The 18876-nt window shown below is 54.9% G+C and overlaps 1 protein-coding gene across 6 annotated transcripts in view; it reads left to right on the top strand.

Annotated features, from left to right (window-relative positions):
* Window positions 1-18876, top strand: part of NAV1 (neuron navigator 1) — a 324330-nt gene that overhangs the window by 129393 nt on the left and 176061 nt on the right. For 4 of the 6 annotated variants that reach the window (XM_049858267.1, XM_049858270.1, XM_049858271.1 and 1 more), the window contains exon 4: window positions 3520-4314. In XM_049858267.1, the coding sequence (XP_049714224.1) occupies window positions 3520-4314 (795 nt within the window). The remainder of the gene's footprint in view (window positions 1-3519; window positions 4315-18876) is intronic. The other 2 variants (XM_049858269.1, XM_049858272.1) reach the window with 1 other exon arrangement.

The following is an 18876-nucleotide window of genomic DNA, read 5'->3' on the forward strand; positions in this document are numbered from 1 at the left end:
TGGGTATCCCTGGAGAGGAGGCACAGAGGAGCAAAGAGGGAAAAAGAGAGGGGGAGGGACCAGGCTGAAACTCAGGAACAAAGGAGGAGGCAGGAAGATAACCAGGATAGAAGGAAGATTAGGTCCCTGGGGCAGTGGGCAGCAGTGATGTGAAGTGCAGGTGTACAGAGCTAAAAGTGGAGTAAGTTTCATGGCAACCGTAAAGACGAATTTGAGAGGCACCAACCTGCAGATCTAGATACCAGAGACAAGAAGCCAAATTAATCCGGGGGAGAAAGCACCTAGCTTTGCCCACAGCAGTACACACTGGGCAGACTGGACCGCAGTGGAAATAATGTTTTCCAGCCAGGATAGTAACCAGTTAATTTTTTCTTGTTTGCTAAGATGGAGATGAATTTAATGTAGGAACAGACAATTGGGTTAGACAACAAGCAAGAACTATTAAAACCTGGCATATCAGAGAACAGGTATCCCTAGCATCTCAAATTGCCATTTTTAGGAAAGGTAAGGTTCCATGTGATTGGATTAGGTGTATCTTGTGCAGATTAGCAAGTGGCCTCAGAGCAAGGAGAACTTTAGAAGTGATAGTTTGTGACTTCATTATATCCGGCCTGTGGGATGGAGGAGGAAGGGTATGGTCATGCTCACCCAAAGATTTGGCACCAGTGGTTGGGCTTGACCTCTACCTGGAGCTTGGATCTCAGAGTTTGGGCATAAACATGTGTGCTGGGAAAGAAAATCCCATGACTGGCCTCGTTCTTTGGAAGTTGACTGTGTCTTGGCCAAGTTCTGGCATGTTCTAGATAACAAGTAATTCCATTTAACCAGTTCCTTATTGCTTGTTATTCCCTATCTGGAATTGAATGCCCTGGTTCCATCCATGAGTTTCCTAAATGTTGTACACAAGCCCTCATGGCCAATGTGCACTGTGCCCTCTGGTAAACTTTTGCACCCAACCGCTCCCCTCCCCTCCTTTAAGACAATGCCTCCGCTGGGCATGGGTGAATATGAACAACCTCCTGCTTCCTGCTCACCCCGTCTGAAAAAAAAAAAGGCTTCCCTTATTTACAACACACCATATTTCAGGAAGCCTTTTAGATTTCCTCCACCTATTCTCCTGCGTGCCCACATGATCTCTTACTCCTACATTCATATGTATTCATACCTACTAAGTGCTGGACTCTGGGGTTACAGCAGTGAATGAGCTAGCCAGGATCGCTGCTCTCCAGGGTTCACAGTCTCCCTCTTGTCACTCCTGTGATTAGTATACATACACCTGTGTCTTTCTACCTGTGATGACGAATGTATTGATATGTGTGACATCGCTTTTTCACAGGGACAGGGTTATTCTTTTCCCAGGTCTTGTATTGTCTGTCTTATATCCCTTGCCAGACACTGAGTTCCTTGAGGGCAGAATCTCCATCTTTCTCTGTATCTCTGAGATCTAGCCAAGGGTCTATGCTTCTTACCAAGCATCCCTCTGCCTGAGAACTCTGTATTCTCAGTACTGTGGTAATCATAACCTCTCTGCTCTGATCCTTGCAGATTTTATGGTATCTCAACCCAGCTCTGTAATTGTGAAAGGCAAAGAGTTCTGGGGATACCAGCAAGATCCGAGTCATGCAGGGTACAGACTCAGTGTACAGCATTCAGGCCTTCAGATCTGCTTAACCAACACAGTTGCAGGACCTGCTCCATGTGAGGTGCTGAGGCATTCAGGCACCGGGCACCGGAAGAGCTCCTGGGCTGCTGGGGGAAATAGACACTTACGCAAATACCTCTCACACTAGGCAGGCTGTGATGATTAGCACCAGGAGAGTGGGTGAACCACAGGGCTCTTCAGATTCTAGGAGGAAGGGGCTTGGGGGTGGGGTGGGGGTGCAGAGGCTGGAGAGATGGAGGTTGGGGATGGGATGGGGGGATAATCTGATGGTTAGCACCTTCTGGCAGAGCTCTTAGGTTCTAGAACTCCCACTGTGTGGCTCCATGTGGGGCATGCCCAGAGCAAGCTTTGCTTTCAGAGACATCCTTTCACTTTCCCTTATGCCCACCTCCTAGCCTGAGAGTCTCTTGCTCAGACAACCTGGTCCTGACTCATGAGACCATAGGAGGATGGGCATGTTGCCCTCTGAGGGGCAGCCCTAGGCAAGCTGCTGCCTTCTTCCTCTGTCTCTTGCCCTCATCCACCCCATCCCTCTTCCCTGTACCCTGTGTTGGAGCAGAAAGAGAGAGGGGCTAGGGAAATGTTTTTTTTTAAATTGCTCTGCACCTCCACTTTGGCACTGGCAGCAAAGGACCTGTATTAAACCTCCTCCTGATTCCCTAGGTTCGATACATCCTCTACAGTTCCAAAGCCCTTTTACCTATGAATCCGGTGTTATAACCACTCTAAGAGAAGACAGAGATCAAGAGGGGTTAAATGACTTTGACAAGGTCATGCAGTCAATTAGAGTGGGAATCCAGTTTCCTGATCCCAAGATTTAATCCTTTCCACTGCTGCTGTCAGCCCCCTCCCCAGTCTGCCCTGGGCCCTGTCTCCCCAAACCACCCTGTCCTACCCCAGCCCCTACCCCGGGGCACAGGAGGGCACCGTTGTGCCTCAGAGATTGAAGCAAGGTGGGCCTGGTTGGTTCCTGGGGAGAAGCCTTCGATGGTTTGGGGTACATGGGGAACCAGGAATCTGGATATTACTTCCCCACTCTTCTCCCAGTATCCCTCCCCACACCCCCACGGATCCACTCTCCCTCGGCATCGTGAGCCTCCTTCTCTCAGTCGGGTTTACCCGCACCCCCAAATCTCCTCAACAGACCCTTCCACTCGGACGCGGCAGGAGACTACCCCTGCTCTCCGGAAACCCGCCCCCTACCTCTTCGCAGAAAGCGGGGAGAAAAATTGGTCTATCCTTTCTCTCCCCTCTACTCCCCTGTCTTCCTCCCCTTGAGCTCTGCTCAAAGATACCTCCCCCTCCCGAGCCAGAAATAGACACGCGCTCTGTCTCCCCTACCTCCCTCCCTCCGTTCGCGCACACTCCTCCCCTCCTCCGTTCGCTCCCCGGTCCCCTCCTCTCCTTCGTCGGCTCGGAGCTGCAGCCTGCAGTCTTTACTTGAGCTGGCGGGCCGAGTGCGACGAGGGCGCTGCCCGGTGGGGCACAACCCGCGGGACCGACAGGCGGGCAGGCCGGACCCGGGAGCCGGAGCACCCTCCGGCGCCGGCCGAGCCGCGGGGCCTCTATTCTTCTTTTGATGGTTTAATTTTAATTTGTATTTTTCCCCGCCCGCCCCTTTTCCTCCGTCCCCGCCCCATCTCGCCACTATTTCCTTGCTCTTTCCTTTCCCCACGCTTTTTTCCTCGCGTTTCTTTCCTCTGGGTCCTCGCCTGGCCTCCCTCTCTCTTCCCTTGCTCCCTCCCCCTTCCTCTCCCCTTCTTCCCCGGTTTCTTCCGTCCTTTCTCTCCCCCTCTGCTCCCCGCCTCCTCCTTCTCCCCGCGCCCCCGCCCCATTCCCCCCCCCCCCCCGCCCAGTGCCTGCAGACGCGCGGATCTTCCATGCGCTCCTTGAGGGCAGAATGCTGGGCAGCAGCGTCAAGACCGTGCAGCCTGAGGTGGAGCTGAGCGGCGGCGGCGACGAGGGCGCAGACGAAACGCGGGGCGCGGGCAGGAAGGCGGCCGCGGACGGCAGAGGCATGCTCCCCAAGCGCGCCAAGGCGCCCGGCGGTGGTGGCGGCATGGCCAAGGCCAGCGCGGCTGAGCTGAAGGTCTTCAAGTCGGGCAGCGTGGACGGTCGTGGCCCCGGCGGGCCGCCGGCCTCCAACCTGCGCAAGCAGAAGTCGCTCACCAACCTCTCATTCCTCACGGACTCTGAGAAAAAGCTGCAGCTCTATGAGCCTGAGTGGAGCGACGATATGGCCAAGGCGCCCAAGGGTTTGGGCAAGGCGGGGCCCAAGGGCCGTGAGGCTCCGCTCATGTCCAAGACTCTGTCCAAGTCGGAGCACTCGCTCTTCCAGGCCAAGGGCAGCCCGGCGAGCAGCGCCAAGACCCCTCTCGCACCGCTTGCGCCCAGCCTGGGAAAGCCGAGCCGCATTCCGCGCGGCCCCTACGCTGAGGTCAAGCCGCTCAGCAAGGCTCCCGAGGCGGCTGTGAGCGACGATGGCAAGTCGGACGATGAGCTGCTCTCCAGCAAGGCCAAAGCACAGAAGGGTTCCGGGCCAGTGCCCGCCGCAAAGGGCCAGGAGGAGCGCGCCTACCTCAAGGTGGACCCGGAGCTCGTGGTGACCGTGCTGGGCGACCTGGAGCAGCTGCTCTTCAGTCAGATGCTGGGTAAGTCCTGCTGCCCCGCCCCACTCCGCCCCTAGCTTTGCCCCGGGCCAGCTGCAGGGGAAGGTGTGGGGGAAGCGCAGCCCCCTACCTGGGTCCTTGGTACTCCCCTGATCACGGGTAGCGTTCTAGGGGGCATTGTGCCCAGATGTGTAGGGCTGGCCCACCTCCAGATGAGCATGGCTTAAGTGCGCTTCCTGAAAAATGACATCAGGCTAGAACTCTGGCCTTGCTAGCCCTGAAGTGAGGCTGGACAATGGAATGAGATCGTAGGTTTTCAGAAATGGAGCCATTGGCCTCCTCGAATTTTAAAGCCCAGAATCCTAACATGTCAAAAACCTGGAATTGATGGAGACCTCAGTTGTGATGTGGTCTGTTCTCAGCCAGAGAGCACCCAGCATTGCTAGGGGAGCGTCCAGTGAGAGGCCCGGATCTAGAGGACAGGTGTGGGGAGCGCGAATGTGAGGGCTGGCTGGCCCTGGAGCAGAGCTGATGCTCCCCTTCCTCTCTGGATCCCCGATGGGAGCACGAGTCGGATTTCCTGGGTGTGGGAGTTCTGGCAAGGGGAAGCATCTGGGGCCAGGGGGCGGCGGGCAGCCAGCTGCGCGCATCTGGATGTGCGTCCTAGACTTCGCACCGGCTCTGGCCCCAACCCCTAGCCCCTAGGTCTTTTAGGGCAGGTGGAAAGGTCTGGGCTTTCACGCGGAGACTCTCGTTTGACCGAGAAGCTTTTGCCCTTTGGCTAATGGGAGCCGAGCCGGCGGGAAGGGAGGAACAAAGCTCGCTCAGGCGGAGGAAGCGCAGAGAGCTGTTCCATTGTTGTCCGAGCCTGAAGAGTCTATACAGAAAAACCCGGAGCGGGCCCCGGAACGGCGCTTGCTTTCGCGGGAGAGCTTCTGCCCTCAGAGAGGAATAGATTGGGGATGTGCTGGGCGCACGGCTGCCGAGCCTCGGGAACCGGCATGAGTCGTGCCGGGACCACGGGAGGACGGCGGCGAGGCCTGGAGCCCGGGCGGGGCGCCTTGGCGTCCCCGACTTGTTGCGGTGGCAGGGATGTGGGTCCTTCAGCGCCGGCCGAGGGACCCGAGCTTCCCCGGCACCGGGTAGGCGGCCCGCCTGGCTGGGGGCTGGGAAGGGGCGTGTCCGTGCGCGTGTGAAGGGGCGGGCCCTACGCGGGCTGTGGTCCTAGTGACCCGCACTGCGAAGTGGGGCGGCGTGGGGGGTGGAATTGAGGGGGCTCGCCTGGCAGCCCTGGAGAATGCGGAGTTGAAGGAACCCGGTTCCGCCTGCGCGATTTTCCCAGGGCCCCAGACTCCGGTGTGGACCAGGATGTGGGTGTCTTGACCGGGGCAAGGATTTGGATATTCGGAGAAGGGATTCTCCTGTAGGAGACACAGATGGGCTTTGCAGGGGCCATGAGGAGAATGGAGAAGTGCGAAGAAGGGAAGAGCCCTTCCTGAAGGCCCTGTCACCTCAGGGAAAAGTGGGGATTGGGGCGGAGGGATGCAGAGGTGACCAGGCAGTCTCACTTTCCAAATGGAGTATGTCGCCCCTTGCCGAGTGCCCTGCTCTCAAGGAGCTTACGTTCTAATCGGGTGAAACAGACATAAAGCAAGATAGAAATAAAATAATTCCAGACACTGGTGAGCGCTGTGGAGAAAATGAAAGGGAACCATGTGATAGAGAGGGACTGGAAAGGGGAGGCCTGCTTTGGCCCCTCTGAGGAGGTGATAATTGAATTGTGGCTGAGGGATGAGGAGGCACCAAGCAGGCTGGTGAAGCACATTCCCTGAGGGACTGAGAGGAGGGTGGGGGTGGTACTGGGAAGAAGAAGGCCTGGTCTGTCTGACTTGGGGAGGAGGAGGGAGTGTCAGGGGCACGATCTCATTTTCAATGTCAGGGCTTTACCTGCTTGTGACCACTTACCTGATATGGGCCCTTCCCAGACCTGGAAGCCCCAGCAATGCCCCAGGACCTGGCTTCCTTGTTGAAGCCCTTTTGGTCACTTCTCAAGGGCAGCAATCACAAAAACTCTGACAAGTAGTCCTGGAGCTGGTTGGAGAGAGGGGAGGACCAACAAGGGGAGGGAGAGGCTAAGCCTGGGTTCCTCACTCTGCTCAGCAGTTGTCACTTCTCAAAGCAGGCTCACCCTGGAGCCTCTTCACACCCTTGAAGATGAGGATGGAACACCTCTCCCTACTTTGCAGTTGGGGAAATGCAGGGTCAAAAGGATTGAGGACCTAAAAGTCATCTGTGGGTTGATGGTGGAAGGGAGAGTCTGCATTTGTCTCCTGATTCCTGAGTCACAGCTTTTTCTACAAGACCTGATTGGAGGGAGGGAAGGATTAGATGATGAAGAAGGACTCAACCAAGACAAGTGTTTGCTTGACAAAGGCTACTGCACTGCCCTGATGACCCCACAAGAGAGGCTGAGGAGCTTAGCTCTCTGGTAGGGGGAGAGGGATAAGAAGTCAGGCAAACTTGCTGGGAGGACCCAGGGTGGGAGAGAAGGGGGTTCAGGCCCTAGGTGGGCAGTGCTTGGCATCACATGATGGCAGAGAGTGGAGTGGAGGGGAGAGCTGGTGAAGGTGGAGGTAGAGGTGGACGGTAGACTCGCGGTGGCACTGATCAGTCCCCTGGGGCCCATGAAGGTGTTCCAGGTGTCAGGGCAGGACCTCAGTGGAGACCCAGCCGGGTGGCCTCTAGGGAGAAGAATGGCTGCCTTGGCATCTCAGGATGGTGCCTAAAGACACAGGGTATTTGTTGCCCACGTGTGAGGCTCAGAATCCAGTTACACTAACTCCCTGGTACCATCCCAGGCCCAAGAAGCTGCCAGACCCAATCTCCAAGGGGGTGGGGAGAGCAAGTCCCAAATAAGAGCATTTCTGGAGTAAAAGAGAAGAGCTGAAACCTGATCGTCCCCTTCCTAGAAATCAGCTGGGGCCCAGATGGCCTAGGCGGGCTCCCTGCCCCTTTCCTCACCTTGGAAACTGCCAGCTAGCTAGGGTCCCACTGGGAAATCCTAGACACTCAGAAGACTGAGGTAGGGGTGCCCAGGGGAAAATGGGCCAATCCCAGGAATCAGGGACCTTTGGACCCTGCTTCGGTAGTCCACATCAGGAAGTCTGGCTCCCAGGAGAAAGGCAGGCAGCCCAGGAGCCTGGCCTGGATCTGGGGCAGGGCGGGAGGCTGCGTTCATGAGTTCCCTCTGTGGAAGTCCTAAGCTGTGTGACCTCCTCTGGAACTGTTTCCCCATTTGTGAGTGGAAAAGACCCTCTTGTGGCTCTTCCTTACCCTACAGGGATGGGGGCGGGCACAGATTAAGGTGGTTAGACCTGGAAAATGGTGCAAGGGGCTTAAACAGAACCCATTTGAACACAGAGCAGTTAAACACTAATTATGATAATACCCCAAACCACAATCTTCCTACCTCATTGGCCCCAGGCCTAAGAATCTCAAGGCTAAATCAGTCTGTTGACTTCCCACACAGCCAGTGGTAAAGCTAAGGCAGCCCAAGGTCGGGGTGTAAAGGAACCAAGGAGCCTGGAGCCCCACTTCCTCAGACAAGGTGTCTGGACCCACGTGAGATGTTGTCATGACAACAATTAGACCCTCAGATGCCCAGGCCAAACAGAAAGGAAGAAGGAAGGCAGGAAGGTCTCCATTCTAAGCCAATTTGCTGCTGGCTTTGTTTGTTAACTCCAGAGGATGTGCTCTGGGCTGCTTTGAGGAGGGGGAAAGAAAGGGCTTTGCAAGTACTTTTTTTTCTTTATGTTTAATGCGTGGGGTGGGGGGGGCAGAGAGAGGAAAGGAGCAGAGTTGTTGCGAATCCTCCAAAGAACTGAGGCCCAGAGTAGACGGGTGATTTGTGCAAGCTCACCCAGCACCCTGTGTCTGAGGCCCCATGTCCAGAGCCATCCTGCTGCCTTCCCAGGGGCTCCCCCAGGCCTAGCGGGAGTGTGAGGACAAAGCTTGCTTCCACCCAATACCCCACACCGCCCCCAGGCCGTACCGGTACCACTGGAGGATGCCTGTAGAGTTACACTACAAATCTGAAAAGCTGGGAGACCAGAAAGGAGGTGACTGCCCTGGTCCAGGCAGGTGATGATGGGGTCTCCGAGCAGGGTGGAGGCAGAGGAGGGGAGAAGAGGGTGGTTTCTGCACAGATTTTGGAGAAGGAGTCCCTGTGACTTGATGATGGAGAGGACACGGACCAACGTGCAGGAACTTTGCTGGGGGCCTTGGGCTTTTGCCCTGAGTGAGGTGGGAGCTCTGGAGGGCTTCAAGCAGAGGAGGGCCCCGACCTGACTCAGGTAGGAGACAAGATCAAACCTGGGGCTCAGAAACAACCTGCCCCTGTGAATTGTCCTGGCCCTGGGATTCTCATCCTTGGCCCTGGGATTTTCATTCTCGGCACTACAGGGTTGAATACTTCTCTGTCTTGGGGGACTGTTGTATGAACTGTGAAACATTGTCTAAACCCCCCATTTCACAGACGAGAACAAGAAAGCCAGAGCAGAAGAAGGACTTACTTGGCCAAGGCCACCAGTTACTGATGGAAGAGCCAAGAATGGAACTAGGCCTTCTGATGTCTAGTCTTTCCACCCCCATCCCCTGCCTTCGTCTTGGCCTTTCTCCTTCATGGCTTCAGTGATGAATGGAGCACTCCAGTGGGGGCAGGAGATGCTCTGGGCATCTCACTTTCTTGGGGTGGGAGTGGGGGAGCTCTGCCTTCCCAGAGGTTGAAGGAAGGCTGTGACGAGGTGGAGGGGCCTGCTGGTGAGGGTGTGTGTGTGTGTGTGTGTTTGTGTGTGTGTGTGTGTGTGTGTGTAGGAGGAATTGCACAGAACCTTTAAGCTGTGAGGCCTTCTCCCTTCCTCAAGGTTAGCACCAAGTGGAGAATTTCTTTTATCACCGTGTTCAGAATTTTTTCTCCCAAGGCCAGGCTTAGTGCTCTACAGGGGCCCCACCCAGGTCTTGCGTCTTTCCTTTGAGCAGTGCCTTGTTCACATTGCTGCAGCCAAAGCTGTTCTCCCACGGCAGCCACTATCTGTGCTTCTTAAAGTCATGGCTGGGTAGGTCTTAGAGGCAGTTCCTCTGTTCCCGGGAGAAGGTGCAGATGAAGCAGAAGTGCTCAGAGCTCCTCAGCTTCCCTGATGCATAAACCAACCCAGGGAGATACCTTTTACCATCAGTGGTGGCTCCAACCCCAGGGCACTGGCCCCTTCTAGACTTGGATTGAATCTAGACCTTGTTACACCTCCTCACACCCTCTGCTACTGAGACTACAGCTGCATTAAAACCCACCACCCTCTGACCTGTCCCCAACCCCAGGCTGCCAACACCAGATACATCCTCTTCTGCCAACCTCCAGTTTCACCCGTGTCTGCAGCTACCCCTCCACACACACAGGCATCCAGGCCTCACAGCCTGTGACCCCAAGGGCTGAAGGTGCAGGCTGCTCCGTGGGGCTGAAGGAAGAGCCAGCTCTGCATTTACCAGGCTAAGCAGAGCTCCCAGGGTGCGTAACTGCAGCTCAGCACCCTGGCTGCCACACCACCTCCGCAGTGCACTGCAGCTCTCCCTGTGCAGCAGGGAGGGAGAAATCCCCTCCTCTGCAGAGTACTCTGCCTCCCTCACCATCCCTGAGATCGCAGAGAACCACAGAATGGAAAATTGTCTGGCTGAGCCACCCACCTAAAGCCGAAATTAATCCTTCTATAGCATCATAGGCAGGTGGGTGTTCTGTTTACACGCTCCTAGTGACAGAGGGCTCACTACCTTATTTTCCTGGAAAGCACTCATTGTTTGAAAGATCTTCTGTTGAGCCAAGATTCTTTCTTCCTAGAATTTCCATCCTAGAATTTCTGGGTCTTTACAGATTAAGCTAGCTGTCCCTTCACAGAATACCTTTTCTTATATTTGGGGTCAGTCCCCTATCCACACTTTGTTCCAGCTTCTCTCCCTTCCCCTCCTTTCATTTTTCTTTTGGAATAAGGTCTTACGGGGAGGAGCCTCCTCTGGACCCCACCCCCTCCTCGTCACAGTGTCCTAACCTCAGAGTGGCTCCCTGCCGGGGACCCACAGCACCTGGCCCAGCCCGGAAGCTCTCCTCCCCACAGCCTTCTCCCTCTGCCTGGAAACCCTGCGCTAGCCAGCCATGAAAGGGGAAATGGACGCCACATGTTTCTCATTTGTGCTGGCTGACCTCCCCCCACACCCTGTTTGGATTACCCAGATGTGTTTGATGTCCCCAGAGCTTGCAGCCTCCCCTCTCATGCACAGGAAGGGCCTCCCCCGAGGCAGATACCACCTCCCACACCTTCCTCCATACTGGGGGCTGGGCCTCCCCAGGGAGCAGGATCCCAGGGCCTCCCCAGGGAGCAGGATCCCAGCGCCTCCTGGGCTCCTTTCTACTTGTTCAATGAACACAGGTCTCTGCTTCCACTGGCCAGCCGGCATCAGCGTGCAGACTGGGAAGATGCCCCAGGAACTGTTTCTTTCTCCCAGTTGGAGACAAGGGTGCGGCCAGCATGGGTACTACTGTGGGCTAAGCGTGGGTGCAGCAGTGTGCGCCTGGGATAAGGGGGTGGCCAGGGGACTTGTCATCTTTTTTTCAAAGCTTCATGCCTCTGGTAAAGGTGGGGACAGGAGCGTGTAGAGCAGAGCCCACCTGCAAGTTACAGGTTCACCCCCCCACCCCTGCAAGAACTTGGGCTCCAGCAGGTTCCAAGCTCCTGCTGCCAATGCTGCTCTTGTACACCACGTGTTTGACACAGTTCTTCTCCAGCTCAGCTCCGGCGAAACCTCAGCAGGGGCCGGGCCTTGGCCTGAGCCATCCTGGGATCTATTTTAGACATCCCAATGATATGTTTTATGTTTTGGGATCATGGAGAGGGTGGTTTCTCCACAGTCTTCTGATTTCTGAGCAGCAACTCTCGCTCTGAGCTTCTCAAGGCTCTAACTCCTGTGAGCTGGGGATATGAAAACCAAGAGCAAGGGCAGACCAAGACCTGGGGTGCTGCAAATGCTCCGAGCATTGGCTCCTGTGGAATTCCAGAGTTGTCTTGAAGGGCTGCCAGTTGGGATGGTGCTGTTGGGTGGTCTGGTCTGGGGAGGGGCTGAAACACGGCGTAAGCTCCAGGTGTTTTTGTGGAGAGCCAAGGTTGTAAACTGTGACCTTGGGCTGGTTAGGAAGATAAAACAATGTTGAGAGAGCAAGACTGAGGCAAGTATGTTGGAAGGTATGGAGTTAATAAGGACACCTGGTGGCACAAAATGTTAAGTGCTTGGCTATTACCCGAAGGGTTGGTGGTTGGAACCCACCAGCCGCTCCTGGGGAGAAAGACCCGGCAATCTTCTTCCATAAAGATTACAGCCAAGGAAATCCTGTGGGGCAGTTCTACTCTGTCACATAGGTCTCTATGAGTCAGAATCGACTCAACTGCCCCCAGCAACAACAACAATGGGGTTAACAGGCCCTGTGGCACACAGACATAAACCCTAAGCTTGGGTGAGGTTGGGGTCAGAGTGTGACCACAAAGGCTATGCCGTAGATGGTGTATGTTCGTGTGGGTCAGCGCGTGTGTTTGCACAGTCTTTGGCCTCCAGGGCTGGTGCACATACTAAAGGTGCGTTTGTGTGCATGTGTGCTTGCATGCAAGAGCTGGACAGGTTTAAAAGAATCTGAAATATGACCAGGCAAGAACAACTTCCCCCAAACAGACCCCCAGGCAGAAGCTGCAGGGGTTCAGACTCCCTGGCTCCTTTCCTAGAAAAACACTGAAAGTGCTGGTTACCCAGACTCTGAAGACATAGGCTCCCTTTGCCCTCGGTGACCCACTAAAAAGGCTCTTCCCTTTGGAGGAAGCTGCTGGCAGCTACCCAGGAGGCCCTGGCTTCTCTCTGCAGAGTCCCTAAGCTGCCACAGGGCCTAGGACTCCGAACCCCAGACTGAGAAGCTGCCTCCTAGGGGCTCCTGGGATCTGAATCTCCTGGGGGAGGAGAGGAGGAGGCTCAGAGAACGTGATAATCCAATAATAATAACTAGCATTTACCAATCACTTAGTATATTAGAGGCATTGTTCTTATTATTTATGTATAATAAGCTGCTTAATACAGTAACGCTATGATCCAGGCTCTCTTTTACAAATGAGGAAACTGAGGCGCTGAAATATAGATAATCTGCCCAAAGCCAGGACAGCAGGTGAGCAGCAGAGCCAGGATTTGAACCAATCCCTGTGACAGTCTGCTTCCAGAGGCCTTGTGACTCCCCAACCCTTGAATGTGATTCCATTTAATTCAGTAGCAATTTGTCAGGCGTTCACTGTGTGCAAAGCACTGTGCTTCTGAGACTGAGGCTTTGGGCCCTGCCTGCTACTAATCTAAAGGTTGGCAGTTCAAACCCACCAGCCGATCTGCGAGAGAAAAGACCTGGCGATCTGCTCCTGTAAAGATCACAGCCTAGGAAACCCTATGGAGCAGTTCTCCTCTGTCACATGGGGTCGCTGTGAGTCAGAATTGACTCAGCAGCAGCCAACAGCAACAAATAGAGGAGGTAAGAGGTGCTCATGCTCATTCTAGTACAAGACAGAACGGAGTATGTGCCACGGAGAAGTTGGAAGGTGCTACCTAGGAGGGTGAAATCACCTGAGCCACAATCAGGGTGGGGGTGTGTTCACTTGTGTGGTGGGTGGGCCAGGGAAGCTAAAGACGTGATGTGGGTCCTGATGGGAAGGGTGGGATTCCGGCAGCAGACACGGGAGGGACTGGAAAGGAAGCGGGGGAGGTAAACGTGGGGCTGGATTGAGGGGTGGGGAGGAGTACTGCTTGGCTGGAGGAGTGGTGGGAAAGGAGGGGAGACAGGAGGCAGGACCGGAGGGCAGGCTAGGCCCCAGATAGGCCTGTAGGCTCTGCGAGCAGTCAGGGTTTGCCTCAAAGGATCCCCCCAAAGAGTTCTGCACCTGCTGGTCCAGAGGGGCCGTGGCTGAGGAGATCAGCCAGGCCAGGGCCTCTGAGTTGTGTGTCTGTTTGCCTGAGTAGAGACTGCCCTTGTGGCCTCTGCAGTGTCCACATGGCAGGACTGAGGGAGAGGACACCTCTGTGCCTGGGGGTTGCTCCTTTGGTTAACAGCAGCTCTGAATGGCCCTGCTTCCCGAGTGGTGGTGCAGTGCCCTGCGCAGGGGTTGTTACTCCACTGCCCCAGTCCTGGGGAGCGCCCTGCCAAAGGCAGCCCATAACCTCCAGGAAAGCATGAACCAGACTGTGCACAGCAAAACCGAGCCATTAAGCCCATTTGGGAATGGACAGAAGAGTATTTCAATCACATACAACCCAGAGGCGTGGTAAATAGGGCGGGGGCCAAATTTCAGCTCCGAGTCTCGTTCAGTCCAGGAAGACTTGCTGAAGGAGCTGGAAGTTGAGGGACTACTTAAAAAATCAAAAAGACTTGACATAGGGGAGAAGGCATTCCAGCCGTCCAGCTTTGCTTGGATGAAGGCCGGAGGACTGTATTGGGAGCGGCTGGCTTAGAGCCCGTGGAGCAGATGCTCCTTGAGGGAGTAAAGGGAGCCGGCCAACCTGGGGTAGGTGAGCCCACAGGAAGTGAGGGTGCCCCTTACCCTAAACTCCAGTCTTCATCTTCTGTTCCTTTGGGATTCAGGAACCCATGCATGGCAACCAGGCTGTTCCAGTTGCCTTGCTCTCGGTGTTGTCACAGATTCTGTTGCTACAGGAGCTCTAGGGGGTTTTGTCCCAGAGGACTTGGTTTTGTCATGGAGTCTACGTGTCCCCAGGAGGTGTCCTAGAGCTCAGGGTTTGCCAGGGGTATAGGTACCTGTCCTAGTGTCTTGATGCTTCCGCGGAATCTCTTTGATTCCACAGGGCCTTGATGGTGATATGGAGCACAGGGTTGCTGGAGTACTGGCTGTGGTATGCTGCCCTACCGTCTTGCCCTGGCTGCAGTGCCAGGGGAAGAGGGTTATGGTAGCAAGAAAGGTTGCAGTGCCCAGCTGGGGCAGGGAGATAGACAGGCTTGTGCTGCTGCTTCTGCTCTCACTGCCAAGGCAGGGAGTTGTGACCACAAGGGGTGGCCTTCCTCAGCTGCAGGGACAGGACTCAGTCCTGTGCCACCTGACACTCTGCCCACCGGTGGGCTTGCTCACTGCTTAGCAGGCAGCATGGAGAGGCTGCTATTGCTCCTGCTGCCACTATCAGAGGGGCCTGCTGGGCTCACAGAATACCAGGGGCCAGGCCTCCCTGCTCGACGCCCAGCCCTTTCTGAGGTCCCTTGGCCCAGCCCATAACTTCAGGGCCAACGAGGGCCTGGCTGCAAGGTGTGGGCTCCCAGGAAGGAAGCACCTAGTCCTTGAGATTAATTGAGGCTGTATACTCTGCAGGTAGGTCAGGCACCTTCGTCCTGAAGCCCTGTAGGTGGACTGTGTAATACTCAGGCACAGACACGAGCCACTGGACACCAGCAGTAATATTCACGAACATTTATTGAGCGCTCACTGTTGGCCAGCTGTCCGAGCAGTCTGTATAAGCCCATTTCATCCTCATGAGGTATTATTCAAGGGTCACGTGCAAAATGTTTAACAATCCCCACAGGCTGTAGAGCTAGAGGAGTCCTGGGGCCCCTGCTATTCGAGATATTAACTCTGAGGTTGTTGTAGAAGTCCCAGAGGAAGGGCTCAGGGGGCCAGGTTGGCAGGGGAGGATATGAGGGCTCAAGGAACCAGTTATTTACCTACTGGTGTAAAGTGTTGGAGCCCTGGTGGCGCAGTGGTTGAGAGCTTGGCTGCTAACCAAAAGGACAGCAGTTTGAATCTATCAGCTGTCCCTTGGAAACCCTATGGGCAGTTCTACTCTGTCCTAAACGTCGCTATGAGTTGGAAATTGACTCAACTGCAATGGTTTGGTTTGGTTTTTTGGTTTAAGCCCTACTAAGGAGCCCTGGTGGCACAGTGGTTAAGCGCATAGCTGCTAACTGAAAGGTTGGCAGTTCAAACCCTCCCAGTGGCTCCATGGGAGAAAAGGCCTGGCGATCTGCTCCTGTAAAGATGACCACCTAGGAAACACTATGGGGCAGTTTTAGTTTGTCACATGGGGCCGCTATAAATTGGAATCAACTTGATAGCACCCAACAATGTGGCTGTACTGATGCATTCCTGCTGACTGGAGACCCCATTTTTACACAAGATGTAGAGATGAGGAAACTGACACTTGAGGGGCCAAGCAGCTTGCCCAAAGCCACATGGCAAGTTCATGGTCAAGCTATGATTCAAACCAGGCTTGATTCACCACTCATGCGTGTAGCCACTAGATTCTTTAGCTTCTTGTACAACAAGTAGCCGCAACTTTCTGCTCCCCTTGCCTTCTGGACATTCTAGAACCCTCAGGTTAAACCAGCCTTGCATGGTCCTGAGAGGCCAGGTCTACAAGAATCCGTCCTTTCCTGCCCCCCGGGCACCCTGCCTCCCAAAGTTCTCACCATTTTGTCTGGGAAGCAGACCCAGAGACGGGCACTTACAGTACAGCATTGTCACCAGTGCTGCGAAAGAACAAAACCCAGGAGCTGCAGGAAGGCTCCCAAGAGGAAGCTGCCCAGGTAGGCAGAAGGAAGGGGGCTGAGGTGGCCGGGGTGAGGACGATTAGAATGGTCAGGGAGATCCAGGGCCCCAGATGTCAACCCGAGGATAAGCTGTTCTTCGGGCCCCTGCTGGCCCTGAACCCTGACTCTGTCACAACTGTGGATCTTGGATAAACCACTTAAGTGCCTGCCTCAGCCTCCTTGTGGGTACAGTAGGGATTAGACTGCCCATCTCCCAGAGCTGGGAGGATCCATAGGACACTGTATGGGAAGGCTGGGGCAGCAGCTGGCACGTGGCTTGTGCTGCGATTGGCATTCCAAGGCACCACCTCCCTCTACGCTCCCCTCACCCTCCCCTCAGCCAGGAGCTCCTGATTTCTAGACTAGATTTCCCAGAGTGCTACATCTAGGGGGGAGTTAGCTTCATGGAAGATCCAATAACTCAGAGTAGTAATACCCATCATTTATCAATTATGCATTGTGCACCAGGCACTGTTCTAAGCACTTTACATATACTAATTCATGTAACTACCAGACCAGGCCCTGTCCTAAGCTGTTTTTACATGTATCAACTCATGTAATCATCAGAACAATCTAGTGTGAGGTAGGTACTGTTTTTATCCCCATTTTACCAAAGAGGAAACTGAGAGGTTAAGTAACTTCCCCAAGGTCACACAGCCAGGAAGTGGAGGAGGCTGGGTATGACCCTCAGGCAGTCTGTCTGGAACACCTGCCTCCTTAACCGCTGTGCCCTTTGGACTGGCCTTGTAACTTCTCAGAGGTGCAGCAAACACCCCTGGGGAGAGTAGGCAGTCACCCAGATCCTATATTCTGAACAGAGTGACACTGAGGTCTTCTGTAGGAGTTCGGTAGCACAGGGTGCTGGGAGCCCAGCACATCCCCTGGACCCACTTGCGTACTGCTACCAGGCTGGGGACAATTTGTGGGGCCTGTGGCTGATACGGACACCCTGGGTGGTACAAACAGTTAATGTGCTCTGCTGCTAACCAATAGGTTGGAGGCTTGAGTCCACCCAGAGGCGCCTCAGAAGGAAAGGCCTGGCAACCTGCTTCTAAAACATCAGCCGTTGAAAACCCGATGGAGCACGGTTCTGCCGTGACACACGTGGGGCGCCATGGGTCAGAGCCAACTCAACAGCCACTGGATTTTACTGTGGCTGATACACTTTAACCACCATCTGTGTTCACTTCTCCACTCTGCCCACCGATCCAGGCAGTCCGGAGGGCTGGCATGTTGGCATGGGCATGCGCCAAGACTAGTGTCTCTGCTGGGCCTGGAGCCCTGTGTGTCTCTGGGTCCCTGACTGCCTGGATTAAGAGAAGGATCACGAGCTTCAGAGTCACGCATATGAGGGTCATGTAACCGATGCGTACTAACTGGCTGCCCTCCGTTCCCCTTGAGCCTGCTCATCTGTGGGATGGGGCTAATACCTGCCGCGTGGGGGCTGTTGTGCGAATTAAACAAAGAGTGCGTGTAGAGTGACTGGCAGTCGCTGGGGCATTAGTAAAGTTACTTTCATTCCCGTCTCCCCTGCAGATGCCTGTCCTCTCTCACCCTAGGCACCCTGGCTCTGCAGACCCCCGTGGGGACCGGTAAACCCAGTGAGTTTCAGTCACAGATTCGCTCCAGTCATTTACCCTGTTTCAGTCAAGCTCTGATATTTTAATTCAAACTCCTGGCTGTGCATATAAAAAAAAAAAAAACTTAATTAAGCAAAAAACCAAAACCAAACCGGTTGTCACTGCGTAGATTTCAACTCGCGGCGACTCCATGTGTGTCGGAATGGAACTCCGCTCCGTGGGGTTTCCAACAGCTGTGACCTTTTGGAAGAAGATCGCCAGAAATTTCTCTCGAGGCACCTCTGGCAGGATTCAGACCATCAACATTTCAGTTAGTAGCCGGAGCTGAACCGTTTGTGCCACGCTGGGGCTCCATTATTCTAGGACACAGAGGCGGCTCAGAGGGCGCGGCGGACAGGGGTCCGGCAGGTTTCCAGGGGGCAGGGACCCAGCTTTATTGAGCTTCTTCACCTCCTCAGCTTTCTTGCTCTCCTCTGTTCTGCTCCACACATCTGACCCATTCTCCTCTTGTACCCCAGATTGGCCTCTCCTGCCCCTGGGCCACATGGCAGAGCATGGGTGCCCAAAGCTCCTGAGTGCACCACCTCTGTCCAAAAGATCAGCCAGCTCCTCAGGGATGAGGGGGCGGGATAAGGAAGGCTCTGATGGAACCGCCAGCAGAAGAGTGGAGAAGCACATTCTCTACAAGTTGGCTTTGTCAGAGGTTTTTACGACAATATGTCAACCCAGTGGTTGTTTAGACGATGATGAAAAGAAAGTAACAAATGGTGTGGAAAAAGTGGTTGAAGCGTAAGTGGACAGACCATGAGGTGTAGAGAAGGTTGTCACGGGATAGCACCTTTTGTTCAAATTCATTACCCATTTTCCCTGTCCTTAGCCTGGTGCCTGGCTCTCGTCTAGACCAGGGTGAAAACTGACCACGTCCTCATTTCTAGGGAAGGGATGGGGATTCAAGCCTGATCCATAGCTTTACCATGGGCCTGCCTGCCCCCTTTCTACCGCAGGTCCTCTGCCAACTGTCCTGCCCTAGTCCCAGCCCTTCTATTGGCCAACAACCCCTCTGGTGGCCCTCGAAGGGTCCTCCCAGGGCTGAGGCATGAAATCCACCCTGGTGGCCCGTTATCGCACAGCTGGGAGGACATCTGGGGAGGATCGAGGCCAAGACATCCTGGCTGTGTCCCTGCTTTCAGGGAGGAACAGGTAGATTGGATTGATGCTGACCCATTATTTCCCACCGGTGTGGGGCAGGGCCCAGGTGTTGGGCTGGGGGGAGGGCCCCTGGCCTTGCATTAGGAGTTAGAATGCCTGATGGGAGAGAGAGGATGGAATTTGTCACAGAGAATCTAGTCCCGCTTCTGAGACAGAGGAGCCCAG

Source organism: Elephas maximus, chromosome 18, assembly GCF_024166365.1.
Source record: "Elephas maximus indicus isolate mEleMax1 chromosome 18, mEleMax1 primary haplotype, whole genome shotgun sequence".
In the NCBI taxonomy this organism is placed as follows: domain Eukaryota; kingdom Metazoa; phylum Chordata; class Mammalia; order Proboscidea; family Elephantidae; genus Elephas; species Elephas maximus.